At 50.0% G+C, this 19,222-nt stretch overlaps 1 protein-coding gene across 1 annotated transcript in view; it reads right to left on the reverse strand.

The window, feature by feature from the left end:
- Window positions 1-453: 453 nt before the first annotated feature.
- Window positions 454-19,222, reverse strand: part of Nup210 (nucleoporin 210) — a 103,475-nt gene continuing 84,706 nt past the window's right edge. Inside the window, exons 29-40 of the mRNA XM_005364880.3 lie at window positions 17,556-17,647; window positions 15,377-15,551; window positions 13,954-14,129; window positions 12,038-12,258; window positions 10,602-10,738; window positions 8,048-8,171; window positions 6,894-7,040; window positions 5,582-5,832; window positions 4,535-4,751; window positions 3,148-3,243; window positions 2,986-3,069; window positions 454-1,827 (exon numbers count right to left, since the gene is read on the reverse strand). Coding sequence (XP_005364937.1) covers window positions 1,730-1,827; window positions 2,986-3,069; window positions 3,148-3,243; window positions 4,535-4,751; window positions 5,582-5,832; window positions 6,894-7,040; window positions 8,048-8,171; window positions 10,602-10,738; window positions 12,038-12,258; window positions 13,954-14,129; window positions 15,377-15,551; window positions 17,556-17,647 — 1,818 coding nt within the window. The 3' untranslated portion in view covers window positions 454-1,729. The remainder of the gene's footprint in view (window positions 1,828-2,985; window positions 3,070-3,147; window positions 3,244-4,534; window positions 4,752-5,581; window positions 5,833-6,893; window positions 7,041-8,047; window positions 8,172-10,601; window positions 10,739-12,037; window positions 12,259-13,953; window positions 14,130-15,376; window positions 15,552-17,555; window positions 17,648-19,222) is intronic.

The following is a 19,222-nucleotide window of genomic DNA, read 5'->3' on the forward strand; positions in this document are numbered from 1 at the left end:
TCGAACTCACAGAGATCTGCCTGCCTCTGCCTCCCGAGTGTTGGGATTAAAGGTGTGCGCCACCACCGCCCGGCTTTTTTTTTTTTTTTTTTTTTGGAGCTGGTCCTTTGGAGAGGGAAGCAGTGGTGGTAAAGGTCTTGGGAAAACAGCCCTGGGTGGGCAGGATGGGGAAGGGCCATTTTAAGGCTCAAAGTCAGAAATTTCCGATGACGATGAAGGAAGGAGATGGTAGAGTGGCTGATTCCTAAGAGGACGGCAGGATGGGTTTGGAAGAGGGCTATGCTGTCCTGCAGATAAGGTCCTGCTGCTGCCTCTGTCTCTGGGGTAGGAAGGGAAGGCCCATAGCCAGAAAGGAAGGAAGAGCACTATTAGAAATGGGTCACTAGTCATAGTAGACACTCAGGCAGAGTCAGCACCCCAAGAACTACCAGACCCTTAAGAAACTACACAGAACTTTATTAAACAAACGCAGGGAAGGCTCCATGATAGCTCCAGTGGGAGACTGAGTGGCAGGTTGGGCACAAATCCTCTGTCCCCAGCTCCAGAAAAGGAAGCAAGGGATCGCACATGGCCTTCAAAGGCCAACTGAACTCGTGGTGATGTGGTGCCCATATCCATCTATGTGGAGGCCAAGTCTCCGGCTCTCTGACAATGCCACAGCAGCTGGACCTGAGCAGAGTGGCCATGTCCCTGAGTTTAGACATGAGCAGGAATTGTTTTCCCATGGTATTCTCTTCTGTCCCCGGGCCAGCTAGGGGAGTGCTGGTGGCAGAAAAGAAGGGGAGGAGGGCGAGTGGGTGATGGCTCAGATCTGCTGAGGTACTGTATTGGGTGTCTTCCATGACAGGAGAACAGGTCACACTGGGTCTGTGCTGCACAATTTACAGCAGCTTCTCAGAACAAGCCCACAGAGCAGAAGACCCCGCCAGCGGCAGCAGGGCACAGCTGAAGATGCACTGGCTATTCCCAAGTCCCCCAGGGAGAACCAGAGTACTCCAACATGCCAGGGACCAGAGCTCTCTTGCCGTGAATTGAGACCGAAGCCCTCAAGTCTGAAGCTCAGCGATTCTCACAGTTAAAAAGGCTCAGATAGAACATGGCTCTGGGCACAGTCCAGGGGACACCCACACCTGCTTTCCCCTGTAGCGGTAGGACAAGAAGGCTAGGTTTTCATGAAGCAAAAAACCTAAACAAACAAAACAACCCACATACACAAAAGGGCTGCCACATGTATGTATGAACATGTCTGCCTGCTTGTGTGTGCGTGAGCGACAGCGGATAAGCGCTTGCCTAGCAGGCATGAGACCGTGGGTTCCATGCCCAGCACCATACAAACCCAAGGAGTAATGAGAATACCCTTTCCCTGAGATTGCTATAGTGACATCATCTATAGACAATGTAGAAACAGCTTCCAGTTACTCAAAGCCATGTGCACAGAGTAAGCAAGATCCCATGAGCAGGACAAATGCCGGACTAAGCAGCACCCCAAATCCTGCAAGCCACATGGGAAGGAGGGAGCCAGGAAGCCCCAGCTCTCAAGACTGGGAAGGAGATTTAAAAGCAAACAAAGTAAAAACCCTTGCATATGTGATTCAGGCAGTGGCTCAGCACAGCCAGGGCAGTTAGGATGGCTCAGGGCCCAGTGTGAACATGACGGTCACACTTTCATTCCATCTCTTCCATTGTGGTGTCAGTTTAGCTGTGCAGCAACAACAGTCCGGAATACTGGCTAGTGAGAGGCATAGGCTGGGCTCCAGAGCCCCGAGGGAGGACTGGCTTTGCGACCAGGAGGTGATGTGTTGAAAGCAGCAGGCGATGAGGCAAGATCTAGGGAGAAAAGGGGAAGTGAGCATGGAGGAGTAAGAGCCAATATACCCCACCACACTTGTTGGACAAAATAAAGACTTAAGTACTTGCAGCATGCCAGGGGCTTGTACTTGGGACAGTAGAGAGAAACTGACAGGGGCAGGGGAGACATGGAAACGATATTGCTCAACCTGAGTTGAGAAGACTGTACCCAGCAGTCTTCTGTTTCCTCATTCCCACTTGAGGAAGTCTGACTCCATGTGGAATCTATGTGCTTGAGTGGGCCAATCCTGTGGGGGCTGTGGATGAGTTTTACAGGGGTGCGTGGGGTTTTTGAAAGTGGATAAAAATGATTCTTGAAACCAAGACTCCTTATATTTACTCAACCTGGAGCATGACCCTGCCTTCCTGAGCTCAGGGTCTGGATGGATCTCAGGACGCAGTGTTACCTCTCCAAGAGGACTGGAGGACCAGACTCTTGGGCACAATGCTGTAGTAACAAGGACCTGGAGGCAAGGGGAGGGTCCTTGGGGGACGGTACGAAGACCCCACAGTGACTCCAAGGAATACTGGGAGAAAGGGTCAGAAAGGGTGAGAGACTGCAGCAGAACAGCTGTGTGACAAACCAGAGTCATGAGGACAGCCACCACCCAGCATGCTGGGACACTCAGGAGTCATGTCTTAAAGACCAAGGCAGCAGAAAGAGGATCTGATTCTGGGGCATGTTGGAAATTTTGTCTCCCAAGGTCAGTGCTCCTGGCCATAAAATTGTCACCTGTTCAAAACCCTGTAACATTGAGATGAGCAGACACAGGCATCAGACTACAAAATGGGAATCAGGACACAAAGGGCTTTGGGTACAGCTGCATGAGAAGAACACTGCACAGCTCCAGAAGACTCGGAGAGAGGCGCCCCAGGAGTTGCACAGGGTGACCAAGACCTTAGGCCACCAGAATCAAAGACTACTGAAAGGGGTAGGGTTAAGCCTTCTGAGTCAGGACTAATATCTGAGTCCATGCGACACCCTCCTCCCCTGCCACATCTGTCACTGGGTCTAGTCACCCTTGTGCTCTGACAAGGCTGCTGAGACAGGGTTCAGGGCCTGGATCCCACCCTTACCCCAGGAGGTGACTCTTTTGTGGAGGCTCTCCAGGCTGTGCCTGTGGCCGGAGTACTCACAGTGGGGGCTGTGCTGAGGGCTGGCACGGGGCGTGAGAGCCATGGGTGAAGCAAGTTCCCGGGGTGCACACACTGTGTGGTAAGCTGCAAGAGCACAGGCTGGTGAGACTAGGCAGGGTGAGAGGGTGCAGGGTGCAAACAGGGATACGTGGTTGGTCTCACCTATGATGGTGACCGCTGTCCCTGCCAGCAGGGCAAAGAAGGTGAAGAACATGACTTGGTAGGAGTCCAGGAAGTGTGACAGGATGCTGGCTCCATCTGTATCAGGGGAAAGACAGACATGAGAACACCCAGGCCATACTGGGTCCCACTAAGTTCTATTGCTACTTAGATGTATGCATGGTCCATGCCGCACTGCCTGGGATGCAGGGGGCAAGCCTGTGTTAGATATGAGGGTGAGGTGTCCAGACAAAGGCAGCATCTTATTTTGTTCCTTGGGCCATCTGTCCAAACTAGGCTTCCTTCCAGGAAATGTTCTTAGATACCCGCTTGGCACATTAGGTTTTAGTGTCTTTTTTGCCAGGGAGGCAGCTAGGCTGCCCCAAAGCAAGAAGATCAGTTCTGGAAAATGTCCTGTGGGTTTAGACCATGAGGGACTGTTGGGCCAGAAGCTACAGGATAGGAACCCCTGACTCCTTGCCAAGAGCCCCAGTGTGGGAGTAGGTGGCATTTCTGCCCCAAAGCCACCTACCTCTGTGGAGTGGCCTGGGTCCCAGATTCCTGACACCTGTCAGTGTTACACTCTACTTGTCCCCAAGTACGCTCAGGTGGAGACCACCCTGACACCAGACTACAGGGTCCTCCCCTGGATATTGGCCCCTTTGATCTATATACCCTGTCCCAAAAGGTAGAGAGCTCTGTCCTCTACATGCCCGCAGGTGGCCAAAGTGCAGGATCTAAACCTCAATGACTATGGGATAAATCTTGTACTCATCTACGTAAAAAGCGAGTAGTTCCTGGCATCAGGAGAACCCTGAGCTAAGTGCCATCCTCATGCTGGACTTCTTGGGGACAGTCATGAAAGAGTCCCAGTGGTGAATAACATTAATTCTACATAGGTCAACACATGTCTGGGAGTGAGATTCTAATCTGCGCCAATTAAGAAGTGATATCTGAAAGATAGCCTACAGCAGTTGAGGACATTGATTAATGGTTGTCTGAGAGAAATGGCATCATAAGCAGAGGAAACAGAGATGCCAATGGCTCAGGTAGGGGGTCTTGTGTTCCAGAAACATGCAGGAGGCTGCTGCTAGCATTAGCAGGCAGCACATGGGAAGCGAGTCACAAATGAACAGGAGAGACCAAATGGATCTCAGGGACCAAGGGGGAGATGGTGCCATTGTAGGATGTTGAGCAAGCACCTTGCTGAGGACTGGGGATACGGGAGGTAAGGTGTGGTGTCTCTGACAGCAGAAGACTGCCACTCTGAGAGACATTCTGTGTTTGACTCCTCCAACTTTTGCCCTATAGGTGCCCACCAACACCCAAGGCCTCTGGCCTGTTTCTCCTTGCCCAGGTCTGGGTCAGTTATGTCTCAGCCGTGACTCACAGGGACCAGGCCCACGACGATCCATCACAAAGGCCACAGTGACTGGAATGGTGATGGCCTGGTTAGTGGCAGGGCTGGAGAAGGTCAGGGCAGTGGACAGAGGGCCCTGGCTGCCAGCCGTGGGATCCGAGACACCAACAGTGTATGTGATGAAGCTGGGCAGCCCAAACGACTTCTCTTTCACGAAGGCTAGCACAGCTGGGGATCCGGATTTCACCTGGGAAGAAGGCAGTGTTGGGGCTGGACCACAGGTGGGACTGCAGGTACCCAGCTCATCTCTGGACATGCCCTTCTAACCACACATGTGAGACTTCGCTCCCAGGACCTGATACCTGGAAGCATGACCCACATTTGGGGTTTGGTAAGGAGGACATGATCATGATCAATATTACTGAATTCTAGTTAAGCATAAAAATGCTACACCAACCCAAAGTAGCACCTAACACCAATCTGCCATGAAGCAGCATCCGCAGTCCTTTAGATTATATACAGTTACTATAAATACAGCAACTATACACTTCTCCCTCATCTCTTGTGAGTAGTTAACCATGGTAAGTCGAGCGAAGAAGGAAACCGGGCCCCTAAACTCCTCCATCTACACATCAGAGCTCTTCCTGTGGGGGGGCATTCTGGACTGAAGCCCGAGACCAGTCATGCATCAGCCTGAAGGAGGATGATGATGATGAAGAAGCAGCAGCAAGAGCAGCAAGGCGCAGAGAGAAGAGGCCCATTCCCACATGGATCAGGGTATCTACCCCCTGTTGGGATAAGCTCCCATGCTTACTGTAGACCAGGCTGGCCTCGAATGCACAAAGATCCACCTGCCTCTGTCTCCTGAGTGCTGGAATTAAAGGTGTGCACCACCACCACCACCTGGCTCTAACCCCAACTTCTAACCTGACCCTAACACCAACATCTACCCTCCAATTACAACCTAAAACAATAACCCTAATCCCTAGTTTTAAGCCTAAAGTCTAGCCCTAACTAAATCCTAACCCTAATCTCAGCCTCTGGCTTCCCTGACCAGAAGCCCCCACAGCCGCTTACCTCCAAGTTCTCCAGAATCTCCACAGCACCAAAGACCTTGACCTCGGAGCTGGTGTAGTGGTTGCTCAAAAGGATTTCTGCCTGGTTGGCATAGAGCCCTGGACTGAAGGGAACCTCAGCTCCCACCTTCTCTAGAGCAGTACGGCTGCTGGGGATAGAGGCAGTGACCGCCAGTGACGTCTTCTTCATGTTCAAGTGCTTCAGTTGCTTATCTGTCAGCCTGTGCATAGTAACCGAGCAGAGGTACTGGCCTGTGGAGAGAAGACGTGTTCCCCTCCTGTGTGCAGAGACTCCTGGCTCTCTGATTGGGAAACTCCTAGGCATACTTGGGAGTCAGCTGAGGCCTTCTAGGAATGCCCCTTCAGAGATGCTGCCCAGCCCGGTCACCTGCTCTGTGAACAACAGTCCTCTCACTCTCTCAGAATCCTCTGTTCAAGAGGTTTCCATCTGAATAGTACTCTTGGGGCATGGATCATTATGGGCTCTGCAGCTCAAGCCCCAGCCAGCCTGGCTCAGAAGGAAGGCAAATAATGGAAAACAGATACATGATCCAACCCTGGGCTATGGGTCAAGAGAGAGCTGACCCCAAGTGTAGCAGGAGGCCTTGTGAACATTGGCTGTCTGGGTTCTGTCCTGTCCTTAGTACCTGGCCCAGGGCAGATAAGCCAGGTGAAAAAAGCAGGGCCTTGGGCAGCTGGGCAGCCTGGAATCTGGACACCTGAGCTGTACTCCATCAATGGCAGCAACTATAGACCGCTGGAAGACTGCTAACCCCCGAGCTCAGTAAGGGCCTTCCCTGTGCTAGACGCTGCCTGAGACACTGAGTGTGCCCTTGGGATACATTTGCACTCCCTCGGCCAGCAGCAACCCCTGCCACTCAGTGGGACCAGGCAGGCTCACGGCCGACAGTGCTGGTCGTCAGCCCAACCCCTCTAGTGTCCTGAGCTGTGAAGCTGTTATGTTTCAGCATGCTCGAATACAGCCATGACTATCACCTCTCACCTCTATGTAGGCAGTGGGGGCAGGGCAAGGCACTGTCATCCTCAGTCTAAAGAGGGGAGTTTAGAAGGGCCAGTCTCTATCCAAAACTGAGTGGTGGGATTATGGAAAAAGGTTCCAGCCTGGGTTTGATGCTGAGCTCTGCCAAAGGCTACTCCCTCTTGGAGCAGCAAAAGAGTATGGTATCAGTCTGTCTTAGGCTGGACTCCTAGCAACCTCTGCCTGTCTGGACATATGGCATCATGAAGCACACTTATGACCAACCCTAGACATCCAGCAGACTCATTGCATTTTCAGTTCTTTGCAAATTTACCCAGGGTAGCATCAAATCCTGGCTCCACGGTGAAGACATCATGTGCAGGGAAATCAAAGACATCTTGCTTGAATTGGAGCTGACAAGTGATGAGGGACTCTGGGTGTAAGGCTTCGATGACTTCTCGCTGGGCAGGGGAGCACTCACCTAAAGGTACAGTGTTGGGGGCAATGATCAGGTGAGAAGGGCTTGACCAAGCACATGGCCACCACACCCATAACAACCTAAAATGAAAAACAGATCCTATGGAGGTTGGGCAGGCATGAACGGGACCAGTCCCATATTATTCCCATGCGGGGGGGGGGGGGAGCTCAGGAGACCACAAGCTTGATGAACATAACATGCCTTTTATTAAAGCTAAGGATCCTGATCAACAGTCTGGGCTACTCTGAATGCCAGGGCCACTTCAGGGAAAATTCCAGCATGGGTGCTGACAGGCAACCTGCTGCAAGGAGAAATGGCCATGCCAATTGTTTCTGAACACTGAGAGGGCAGAGGTGCTCCATAAACACACGCTGCACATAATTTTGGCAACAGCAGAGTATTTTCCCACTTGTACTAAAGGAGGAAAACAGCATTTCCATGAAGTCATGAGTGTGCCCCATTAATCACAATGAGAATGGTAGAACTTAATTCATCTGTTAAGTGGTTAAAAAAAAAATCTGTATCGATGTATTTGTTTCTGGCACTTGCTGTCCAGGGCTGTCATAGGAAAGAGTGAGATGGAATGTTCTATGCATGACTTGGGAGAGGTAATTATAAAGTAAAACCAGCCACCAGTCTGCGATGCCATTAGTTTCCACCACCAGCGACGGGTGAACTGCGGCTTGCTCTGCCTCATGCCCTAAGGCTGCAATCACAGCTCTGAGTCAGCGCAGGCAGTGTCTTGGAGCTGAGCTCTTAAGGAAGGCGTCTTTACCACTTCAGCTCATGGAGCCTCGAATCTCTTAAAAGCTGCAAGGAGTGGATGAGCTGGGGCTAAATGGTCTCTCTCTGGAGTTAGGGGTGAGTCTGAGTAAGAAAAGTAAAGTTTGGGTTGTGGCTCAGTGTTAATAGCATGTGTCTGTGGTGTGTTAAGGCCTTCGGTTCAATTCCCAACACCATGAAACAATAAAAAACCCAAGCCCAAACACCAGAGCCCACTCGTTCTATACCAAGCAGGTTAGAGCTCTTGTCTCCCACGCTGACAGTCACTCTGGAGGCTGTGGCTTCCTGGATACTGGTCTGAGCAGAGTGGAGGCGACGGGCCACAATCTTCTGAGGGGTGCTGACCACTATCTAGGGAAATGAGGCAGATGTGCTGATTGTATGCTGGCCTGTGCTGGGTATTTTTCATGACCTCACCTGCAGCTCAGATCACCTCTGCTCCTGATACCCCTTGGGCACATGCTATCTCCTCTGCAGACCTCCCTCCATGGGATATCCTTCTATCTCCCTCTGCAGCTAGAAAGCTGGCTAGCCACCCTTTTTGAGTGGGGACAAGTATATTGGGAACTCTTCTTCAGCATAGGAAAGGGATGTTAGCACGGAGGGAGGTCTCCCTTCGGCTGCAGCTCACAGCTCTGCTGTATACAGGCCTTGGTTCCCTCTGACCTTAACGGCACTTCCAGCTGTCACTGTACTGTCTCCTCCCAGGAGTCACTGCTGCCTAAGGGACCAACACAGCTAAGTACCCACTACTGCCCTCCCTGGCCCTGTCTCCCACTTCTGGAAATCTTCTCTCTTCTCTCTTCTTCCTGGCCACGCTGGGTCCTTCTCACACTTTTTCCTCCTCTGTCTGGCCTACTCCTGTTACACCCATACTCAGGCGTCTCCCAATGTAACATCCCTGTGTTAGACAACCACCCCAGCTGACCCACTCACCAGCTCAGACACCCATCTCAAACCTTCCAGGACCCACTTACTATCATCTTCTGCTCCCTTCTAACAGTAAAGAACCATTATCTACCAGGTTACTGGTGGTAAACCCAAGAGAGTTACTCCAAGCCCTCCTCCATACCACCCCATCCAACCCATCATCTGGACATCCTGCAGCAACTCCACCACTTTGTGTCTTTGATCTGTATCATTCTGATCTAAAACCAAAGTTCTCTGTAGTATGAAGTAAGCTACCACTCTACCCCCCTCCATAGGAACAGCAGCAACTAACATGGGTGGAGCAAACACTTGTGAGACACTAAATGCCATTTGATTTGCCCCCTCCCCATGTTAGTTTGTTATGCTAAATCATAGTATGGTCTCCATCCCTTGGACATAGGGGAGAACTTGTCTAGTGGCTGATCTTGGATTTGTTACTTGTGTGTCTAGGTTGTTCTAAAACTCCATAGGCTGCTACAGTTTCAGCCTGTCAAGAAAATGACATTGCAGGCATATGCTCAGCTGAGACCATTCTTAAAACTACCACATCCAGCTTCCCAGCCTCTTGAGCATTTCCTGATCTGCCCATAAAGCCAAACCTTAAGTCCCTCCCACATGTACCCTACGATCCAGCTCACCCCAGGCTCTGTTCTCAAACCCTATATACCTTGGAGCCTGCTGGCCCCTCTCCTGACCATTCTTAGAGGCCTCTCTTGGGAAGCAGAGCTTTATTAATCAGAGTGCTTCTATCTGCAGCCACTGGCCTGAACCGCAGCAGCACTAAATATGCAAACTATTAGGTTAAACTGCTGGATTCGACAAAGCACACGCTGGCTCTAAAAATGAGACAGGTTTGGAATTCAGCCAGACTAGGCTCATTGATTCATTCTCGGCTGGAAAGAAAGGTTTTCTTTGCTTTCATAAAGACTTAAAGGTGACTTGCTGGGGGAAGTTTAACTTTGCTGGTGACACCAAATCACTGGAGTGCTCATCCCATGGCCTGACCTTCCTTCAGGGAAATGCCCACCCCTATGGCTGCATGGCTACACTGGCTGCCAGACAAGCGTGGGTGTTGGTGGGTGAGTAGGAGCAATTGATCAGATCTCTCTCCTCGTGCTGGTTTAGACATGAGAGGGATGTTTGGGATGAACAGGGGACTGGTTCCCATCTCACACTTAGTGGGTGGTTGATTCTCCTAGATCTTGACAGCTGCAGACAGCTCTGGCAGGAGGCCTGGTTATTTGTTTCTTAAAGAAAAGGGAATCAGAGGTACAGCCAGCCTTTGTACCTGCTGCTTTGGCAGTTTGGATTTCAGTTGCATTCAACCAACAGAAGATCAAAAATATTTAGGGGAAAAAGTGCATTTGTACTGAGCAGGGACAGGCATCTACTAAACAACAGGCTAACAACCACTCACATGATGCAGCATCGGTTATTTTTAAGTCATCAGAGTGATTTCACGCATTTGGGAAGTGGCAAACACCTGGAACACAGGCACTTGGGAGATTCAGTTCAAGGCCAGCCTGGGCTACACAGTAAGACCCTATCTCAAAACAGACACAGAAACAAAAGATCACAAAACAAAACAAAATAAAATAGACAGGAGGTGCGGAGGTCCTATGTCTTTGTGTAAAGAGACCTGATCATGAGCAGATTCTGGCACCAAGGGGCACAATACTGTGATGTGGTGGGGGTACAATGATGGCCAGGATGGTCATCCTCCTGCCTCAGCCTCCCAAGTGCTAGGATTGCAAACATGTGTCTCCAAGCCTAATTACAGACACACACCGAGGCTCTCACTGCCTCCAACAATGTAGGCCACAATTGCCTCTGCCTGCCCTCAAGTCCTACCTCCTTGAAGGTCTTCAGATGTCCAGCAATCTCATAGTAAACAGTCACAGACCCTGCATCTCGGGCCACAGCCACGCCAGTCTTGGGGTCAATGTAGAGGATGTTATTGGCTGAAGAGCTCCAGGTCCCTGAAATACCTGGGAGAATAAGCCCAGATACCATTCATCTTGTTCATATTTGGACACCATAGACCAAACCCACCTCCTCTGACCCCTCTGCTTGTGAGGGTCTCCATCCTCATAGAGGAATCCACACAGGCTACCTCTGAAGTGGTCCTCCCACCTTCTTAGCTCTGGCCTCCTGCAGCTCTTGCTTTGCACCTGTTCTGAGGGGGCACTTACTCCCCCTGCCCATACTTTCCCATCTGGAATCTGTTTTTTACATGAAGCTTTCCCAATTCCCTGTCCTGGGCTGGGCTGGGTGCTATGTCTCTGGGTCCCTGTCACCCTTCAATATTACCAGAAACAGAGAGTAGACCTCACTGCTGGTATGTTGATAAAGTGAAATATGGGCTGGAGAGATGGCTCAGTGGTTAAGAGTGTTTAGTGCTCTTGCAGAGGACCAAGGTTCAGTATCCAGCAGCAGGCAAAACACTCATATACATAAAATAAAAATAAATAAACAATAATAATAATAATAATACCAGCCCAAACCAACTGAATATTCACAAAATTGATACCTGGATAAAATAAGTCAAATTTACTATGTAAATGTTTGATTTAGTAATAGTTTGATTTAGTAATAGTATGCTAACATATTTTAAATGCATCTTTAGAAAAGTAGATCCTAGGTACTATGTCACACAGCACTTTGTACCGAAGAAACAGCAAAGATTCAACAACCTCATTCTATCTACAGCAGTTATTTTTCCTCCCTCCCTCCCTCCCTCCCTTTTGAGACAAGGTTTCACTGTAGGCTATGCTAACCCAGGCTGGGATCACAGGTATGAGCCACCACACCCAGCTACTATTTAATATCCTTTGGAAGTGAATTAATGAGACTAAAGAAAGGAAACCAGCCAGGAGAAAAGCAAGTGTCCTTGCATGAATTCCATGGGTATGGGGACTCATTTTCTGCTCAGGTGTCCCAGAGCCATGCTGTTTGTACGCATCATTAGCCACTCAGTAAGCATGACTTGTGGAGGCAACTGAGTAACAGTATACATATAGGACACGTCCACAACAGTAAAAACTTCTATTCCAGGACAGGGGCTGGCAGACTTTGCTGCAAACTATCAGACAGTAAACAGTGGAATACTATCTCCACTGCTACCTGGCCACAAATAAATAGGCACTGCCAAGTGGCAGGTTGAATGTGTCCTTTAGGCAGCATCCTCTGAACATCCTTTAGGTTCCACCTGCACACCCCCTGTGATGTGGTACCAAGTACTTCCTGGGGTGCCACACCCTAGCATGAACCAGTCACATCCCTCTTACCTCCCAGGCTAATGAGAACACTAGCCAGACAGAGGATGTCACCCACCACCACAGCTCCTGACAGCTCTGGGGTGATGGCCTGTAGGACAGGCAATGGCACGAAGTCGGAGAGGCCCGGGTGTTCTACATCCCATACACGGAGCAGGGTCAAGCCCACACTGACTGTGCGGATGATGCAGGTGTTGTTGGTGGCACCCTTGCCAATCTGCACAAAGTCATCTCTAGGAACAAGGGAAAGGAAGGCTGACACTCAGGTGAGAAGGCAGAGGGAAGTATAGAGAAATAAGCAGCCCTGTCCCCTACTGAGCAACACTGGGCCAACTGAGGTCCTAGATGGGACTCTACTGAAGGGGACACAGACTTGATGCACTCTTCCTTGTCATTCTTGGGACACACCCCACAGCACCCAGTAAGAATCTGCCAGCATTATCACCCTCACACTTAGAAGGGAAGCAGAGGCCCAAGGAGGAAAGTGACCCATGGAGGACATGTTAAGGAGGTACAGGCTGCCTTTCACAGGTGGCTGGTTCAAACACTCCTGCACTGTCCGCCTCCTCCTGTGAAGCAGGAACAAGGATGTACATGGCATCTGCTATGGAAATTAAACAAGGCTGGCAGTGGGACAGCACTCCTACACACCTGCTCAATCCTCATGGTGAAGGATGCCAGAGGTGAGATCGAGGCAGGTAGGAGTGAGTGCCCCTGATGCTGACCCCAAGCAGGTGCTCCTGCCATACAAGGCCAGAGTAACTTCTGTGGTATGCCCCACGGCAGTAAGACCTGGGTTCTACCTCCCCCAGGGCAGACAGACAGATGGTACTACGTGCAGAGTCCCATAGTCATCCAGAGGCACTCATGACCACTCTTTCATTGATGGGATGAAGTGGGAGAGCCTCACAGAGATGAGCTACATGGTCAGATTCAGGACCCACAAAGATCAAAGCCAGGTCTGCAAACAGTTTTCCTGCTCAGGCTCCTGCCATGCAAACCCCTTATACTTGTCCTTCAGGATTCTTAGCTAAACAAGTGTTTTCAGGCCCATGGGAAGCCCAAGTTGGAATAGTAACCAACACCTGGATAGCTCAAAAAGTTCCACCCTCAGCCAAAGTGTCCCCGTCGAACCTCTGTAATGCCCCAGGGCAGTGACCATCAAACTTTAAAACCATGGAGTTCTGAGCCCTGTGGAAATATATCTCTAACAATCCCAGAGGATGCTGATGCCGGACGAGGGACCACACTCTGAGAGTCACTGCTAGCCAGTAGCCTCAGACATTGGGCAGGCCACATTGAAGCCTGGGTGCTCTTGTCACCCTCTCCATCCTCACAGCAGGACTGGGGCTGCAGCAAGGATTAGAAAGAGCCAGTCTAAGAAAATCAAGCTTGGAGCCGGGTAAATATGGTATTCAAACCTCACTTCCTAGCTATGTAGCTCATGGTAAATGGCTTGATCTCACTGGGCATCTACAACAGGGCTAGGAGAGGAACCAGAAAGATATGGCAGCTGGCCTATGGGCAGGTAGTCAGTGACAATGGCTTCTTAATCATGTGCCCATGCAATGTGGGGCATGCACCTTGTTCTCCATCCATTAAGGACAGGACCAGACTGCAGCTGCTCACATTTCCTTGCATTTCCCTTCCCAAAACACTCTCAGCTCAGCCCTCAGGAGGTGTGCTCTGCTTCCTGCCCATTAGGTACCATCCTCACCTAACAGTTCAAAGGCCTGGGCCGTTATTTCCCCTCACTCCCTCTGCCTCTTGATTGGACCTGCTGCTTCCAGGCTTGTGTAGTGCAGTATGCCAACCCTTTAACCATCTTCCCATGGCGTCTGCCTTTTTTCACCACCTATCTGGACTTAATCTGAAATCCAGACACAACCAAGACCAGCCTCCCCGTGAGAAATGAGGAAATGCCCTACCTGTTAGTGGCAAAATTGAGGACTGAATTGTGAGCGTGAAAGATGTCTCCGGAGTTGTCATGGAAGTGGACAGTGAAGGTCACAGTCATTCCCAAAGGCAGAGCCACCAGCGCCTCCTTATGCTGAGTATGCAGGACTGGGCTCATGGAGATCCTCAGGTATGAAACAGGAGACACCTGGAGAACATCATGCAGGTATAGTGATACCTGCCTGAGTGGGTCCCTATCTCAGAGACACTTAAGAGGTTGGTTAACTTCAGGGTGTGGAGAAGAGAGACCTTTCTTCTTAGAGTCCCCACCTAGTGACACAGTTTTCATCACACAGCTTCTAAAAGACCCAGGTGAGCCAGGATCCATAGGTCATGGGTCATATGGTAAGAACTACCACCCTCTGGGCTGTGACTATAAAGTCAGAATCATGGGAGAAGCTGGCTCTCAGAGCATTTTAAGTAGAAGTAATGCCCACTGGATGGAGAGGGGGTGTCACTTGCCTATAGGGGTGCTGGTGAAGACCAACAGTGGGTCTCTAGAGCCATCTCTGAACCACGTTCCCATAAAAGGCAGGTAAGCATTTATCCTGACTTCAGACAAGAATCCCTTACCTGGCCAAAGTCCAAAGCCCACTAGGCAGGTTAACTGTTGTAGGGACAGGATATGAAGAACAACCTAGTACTTTCTGTCACTCAAAAAGTAGGTAGGTGGCATCTGCCAGGCCCACTAAACAAAACAAGCTACAGCCCAGGTCGGAATCAAAGCATCCGATGACTGAGTGTACTTTGTCTTCTAGGACTCAGAAGGTGGTGGCAAGGAGACAGGGATGCCCAAGGAGTAGGTCTCAGTCCCTGGTAGGTACAGAATGTCAGTGGAAGTCCTTGGGCATAGCGAACACAGTCCAGAGCTACTGTGTAGCCTTGAGGGAGTCACCCAGAGTCAGTTTCCCTGCTGCAAAATGAGCTACTATGTCCTCAGAGTTGATGCAATTATTTGCATGGCTGGTAATGAGCATACTTCATGCCAGAAAGAGCTAAGTATGCTCAGATACTGCATTGATCTGGGCAGCGGCTCAGTAGTAAACGTGGGAATAATGTCAGTGCAATGGGAGAACAACAGCGCGTTCACCAAGACAGCAACTCTGTAAATTTGAGCTATCTGTGGACTTCACAGGGCCTCAGTTTCCCCTTCTATGAAATAAGCTAGATGGAAAGATAGAATCAATAACTCTCCAGAAAATTTGGCTCCAATGGCTCACAGTCTAGCCAGGGCCTCTGCCTGCAAGTGGTTCTTGGAAATATTCCTGGGCAGAATTCCTCAGCTGTAGGGTGAAATCACTTTTACACCAGAGAGAGAGAGGGGGAGACAGGGGTAGAGGGGTGTCACCTCTGACCTACTGCTCTTTTACCTAGACAGGTGAAAGGTGATCCTACCTTTACAGCAACAGTGACAGTCTGGTTGGTGCCGAAAGGTTCCTGTGCAATCACTTCGAGGGTAGATACCCCAATTCCAGGGCCAGACACCAGGAACCCCTTCTCATCAATGTGTACAACAGAAGTCTTCTCAGGTCCATCAAGGACTCGATAGCTCAGAATGGCTGCACCATCCCTTTGGGGAGCAAGATGATCTGTTTTCACAACGCACGGAGGGACCAGAGCATAGGCAGGGGTCCAGTGCATTATCTCGAGATTTCACACTTGTGACTCCAGCCACTTCCGACCTTGGTATCAAGGCTCATCAGTACCTCACGCTGCTGCTGCTATGCAGCCTATCAGTCACCCAACAGAAGCTAACATGGAAATCTCACAACTTTGAGAACAGCACATATCCAAGGGTGAAGCAACAGGATGGGAAACCATGACACCACAGTTTCATCAACCACACTTTGTAAAAAAGACCATGTTTGTGGCAAATCATTTTCTCTTACTGAAATGAGGCAGCATGTAGCAAGAAATCTAGCACTAGAGAAATTCCCACAAGGATGACCCCAGCCAAGGTCCTAAGCAATAGAGGAGAGGGTGCCTGAACTGGCCTTGTCCTGTTGTCAGATTGATGACAGTCTTAAATGGCACCATAGAACCTTCATCCAGCAACTGATGGAAACAGGAGGTTGAGACCCACAGAGGAGCACTGGGCTGAGCTCCCAAAGTCCAGTTGAAGAGTGGGAGGAGTGAGAATATGAGCAAAGAGGTCAAGACCATGATGGTAACACCCATTGAAACAGCTTACCTGAGCTAATGGGAGCTCCAGCTGGATAGGGAATGGACCAGCATAGGTCCAAACTAGACCTTCTGAATTTGGGTGACAGTTGTATGGTTGGGGCAGATGCTAGGCCACTGGCAGCGGGACAAGGATTTATCCCTAGTGCTTGTACTGGCTTTTTGGAACCCATTCTCTTTGGATGGATACCTTGCTCAGCCTAGATATAGTAGGGAGGATCTTGGTCCTTCCTCAAAACAATGTGCCTTACCCTCTCTGAGGAGAGGATGGGGGGTGGGGTGGCAGGGAGAAAGTGGAGGGAATGGGAGGAGGGAAGGGAGTGGGACCTGAGACTGGAATATAAAAAGAAAGAAATGAGGAAGCCTGGAGTGGAGGACTGTGGGAGGGCGTTGAGTTGTATGGACCAAAAGCTAGCCTCTATTTGTGAGAACTGCTAAGGAAGGGTTCACAGCACTTCATGTGCTTCTTAACATGATATTCAAAGAGAGATCTTCAGCCACTGCTGCAAGCTCCTCACCTATGCTAGCACTACTGAACCACTCTAACGAATTTAAGCAAATGTTACAGCCTCTGACTGAACTTCTACCAGCTCCCTCCTTGTAATCAGAAGAAGTCTTATTCATCCTTGAAGATGTCCCTAGGTCAGGCATCTCCACGGATGACACTCCTCCCCTACATCTCCAGAGAAGTCCTTCTCTGGGATCCACCTTCTCACCACTTTCTCACCAACCTTCTGCTGTCTCTGAAGGCACTGTGTGTCTTTCACCTCTGTGGTCACAGAGCCTAGCATAGCATCTCCTCCTGGGCTATTTCTGGCTGAATTAGCCCTGAGTGCTTCATGTGGCCCAGAGTCCCCCACTCAACAAGTGCCACTCAAGCCTCAGTCACGTTAGGAAAGGCTTCCTTGGTGAACCCAAGGAGGAGCCATTTTTGCAGTCAGCATTTAAATCAACACCTCACCAGCACTGGCATGTGCCCACACTGCCTGGAGACTCTGTGAAAGTGTAGCTTTTCCTTCAGCAGGGCTGAGGTGGAGCCCAAGCTTTGCCTGTCACCCTGTTCCTCAGTGCCACTGTTATTGTTAATTCATGGGCTCTGCTTTGAGCAGCAAGTCTTGAAAACACAGGGACATTTGAAAAATTTAACACTTCTAAGTTGGTGCTTTCGTCCCTTTTAAAGACTGAGCTCAGCAGTGCTCATGAGTTTTGGCTACAGGGAACAGAAGAGGGATCCAGAGGAGCCACGAAGGAGCAGAAGTCGTCCACCGGAAGGGAAGGGAGACACAGAAGCTGCTCGGGTTGGAGCATATCACCCAGGGCACCTGACACCTTTGTAGGATGGGACGAGAGTGCAGCTTCTGTCCTCACAGAAAACAGGAGCTGAGCCACATACCTGTTCGTCTGCAGCTTTATAAGCGAGTTGGGCGACATCAGTATTTGTTCTGCTTCTATTTCAGGGTTCAGCAGCCGCAGTTTTTCAAATACCTAGAGAAGAGCGATTTGTATTTCCTACTCCAACCAGACTCACATCCAGTCTAAGCATCTGCTCTTTCTCAGTGAAGACTGAGGAAAGACAGGAAGTTGCCCTTAGCACCTCCCAGGAGGTCTGGGATGTGAAAGGGAGGGCTGGTCTTTAGGGATGGCAATGTCAGACCAAATCTGACCCCATCACTCAGATGCTCTGAAAATTTCTCCATATAGCCTATTAGTACCTCAGTCCTTTTGCTTAGGTTGCTTTGCCTGGCTCAAGAGCACACACACTCTGACACTGTGTACGGAACTCTCAGTTTCTGACGAGACCAGATGGGCCTCCTGAGCAAGTGAGCAGCAGTTCTCTGAGGGGGAAACAGCTCAAACTCCCTCTCAGGACCTTTGTGCTCATCTTCTACAGCATATCTGCAATGTGGGTTCTGGCACCATTGTCTCCAGGACCTGAGGCAAAATCAGAAGCCATCTTTGCTCAGGCAGGTGGTCCTGAGCATGGAGTGGTGTCACTGACTGGAACCTGGGCTGCACAGTGGGAACTCCACAAGCAGGTTTCCTCCTGTTCCTTTGAAGCGTGTCCTCTTTTAGATGGAGGTGAATTCATTATACCATCAACTGTGAGGACATCAACAGTACCAGCACCTTGGGAAATGGCACCTGTCAGACAGGCACCAGGGGATGGTGAGGCCTTGTGGTAAACTGGAGTAGAGCTCCAATAGCAGGAAGGCTGGGCTTCATTCATTTGCCGATTACACTGTGTGTTAAAACCATACTGGCAACAAATAAAACACATCTTTGGGCTGGACTTCCCTGGTTTGACTTACTCCAACTCCAGTAGCTGTCCAGAAGGGAATTAGACATGGAACCACTCAGACTCAAAACTATTACACCATGCCTATAAGTCATGCGTTCTTTTTAACCAGGAGGGTCTGTACCAGTGTCTGCATGAGGACCTGGGTGTGTGTGCCTCTGGACACACATGTGACTGTTACCTGCTGTGTCTTTGTGTAGACACATGTCTGTGTGTCCCTGGGTGAGCATGTGTGCAGGTACCTGCTTCTAAGTGCATGTGCACCTGTGGTTTCTGTCTTTGAAAACCTGCTTCTTTGTCCCTGAGCTTAGCATGCATGAGGAGGAAGCGAGGGTGTCTTTTCTTCTCTAGGAGGGAATGTGAACTTCTTTTTATTTCTCCTTGTAATCAGGGGATACTTCAGTTTTTCTTTGCAGCTTACAAGGGTTCAGGGGTTACGGAATTCCTGATTATCAGCAGAATGCACTTGAAGTGAAAACACCCTCTAGGGAGCTAAGTTATCAACTCCTCGTGTGTATGTGTGTGAGCCCATGAGTATGTGTCTGTGTGTGGGGCTCATGCGGAGGTCAGAGGTCATCTTCAGATGTTATTTCTTAGGCAATATTAACTTTTTTTCTTTTTCTTTTCTTCTTTTTAAAGACAAAGACTCTCACTCAAGAACAAGGGCAAGGGGTTTTTGATCCTACTGCACGTGCTGGCTTTGGGGGGGCCTGGGCGGTTTGGATGCTCAACTTACTAAACCTGGATGGAGGTGGGCGGTCCTT

This window comes from Microtus ochrogaster, unplaced genomic scaffold, assembly GCF_000317375.1.
Source record: "Microtus ochrogaster isolate Prairie Vole_2 unplaced genomic scaffold, MicOch1.0 UNK1, whole genome shotgun sequence".
Lineage (NCBI taxonomy): Eukaryota > Metazoa > Chordata > Mammalia > Rodentia > Cricetidae > Microtus > Microtus ochrogaster.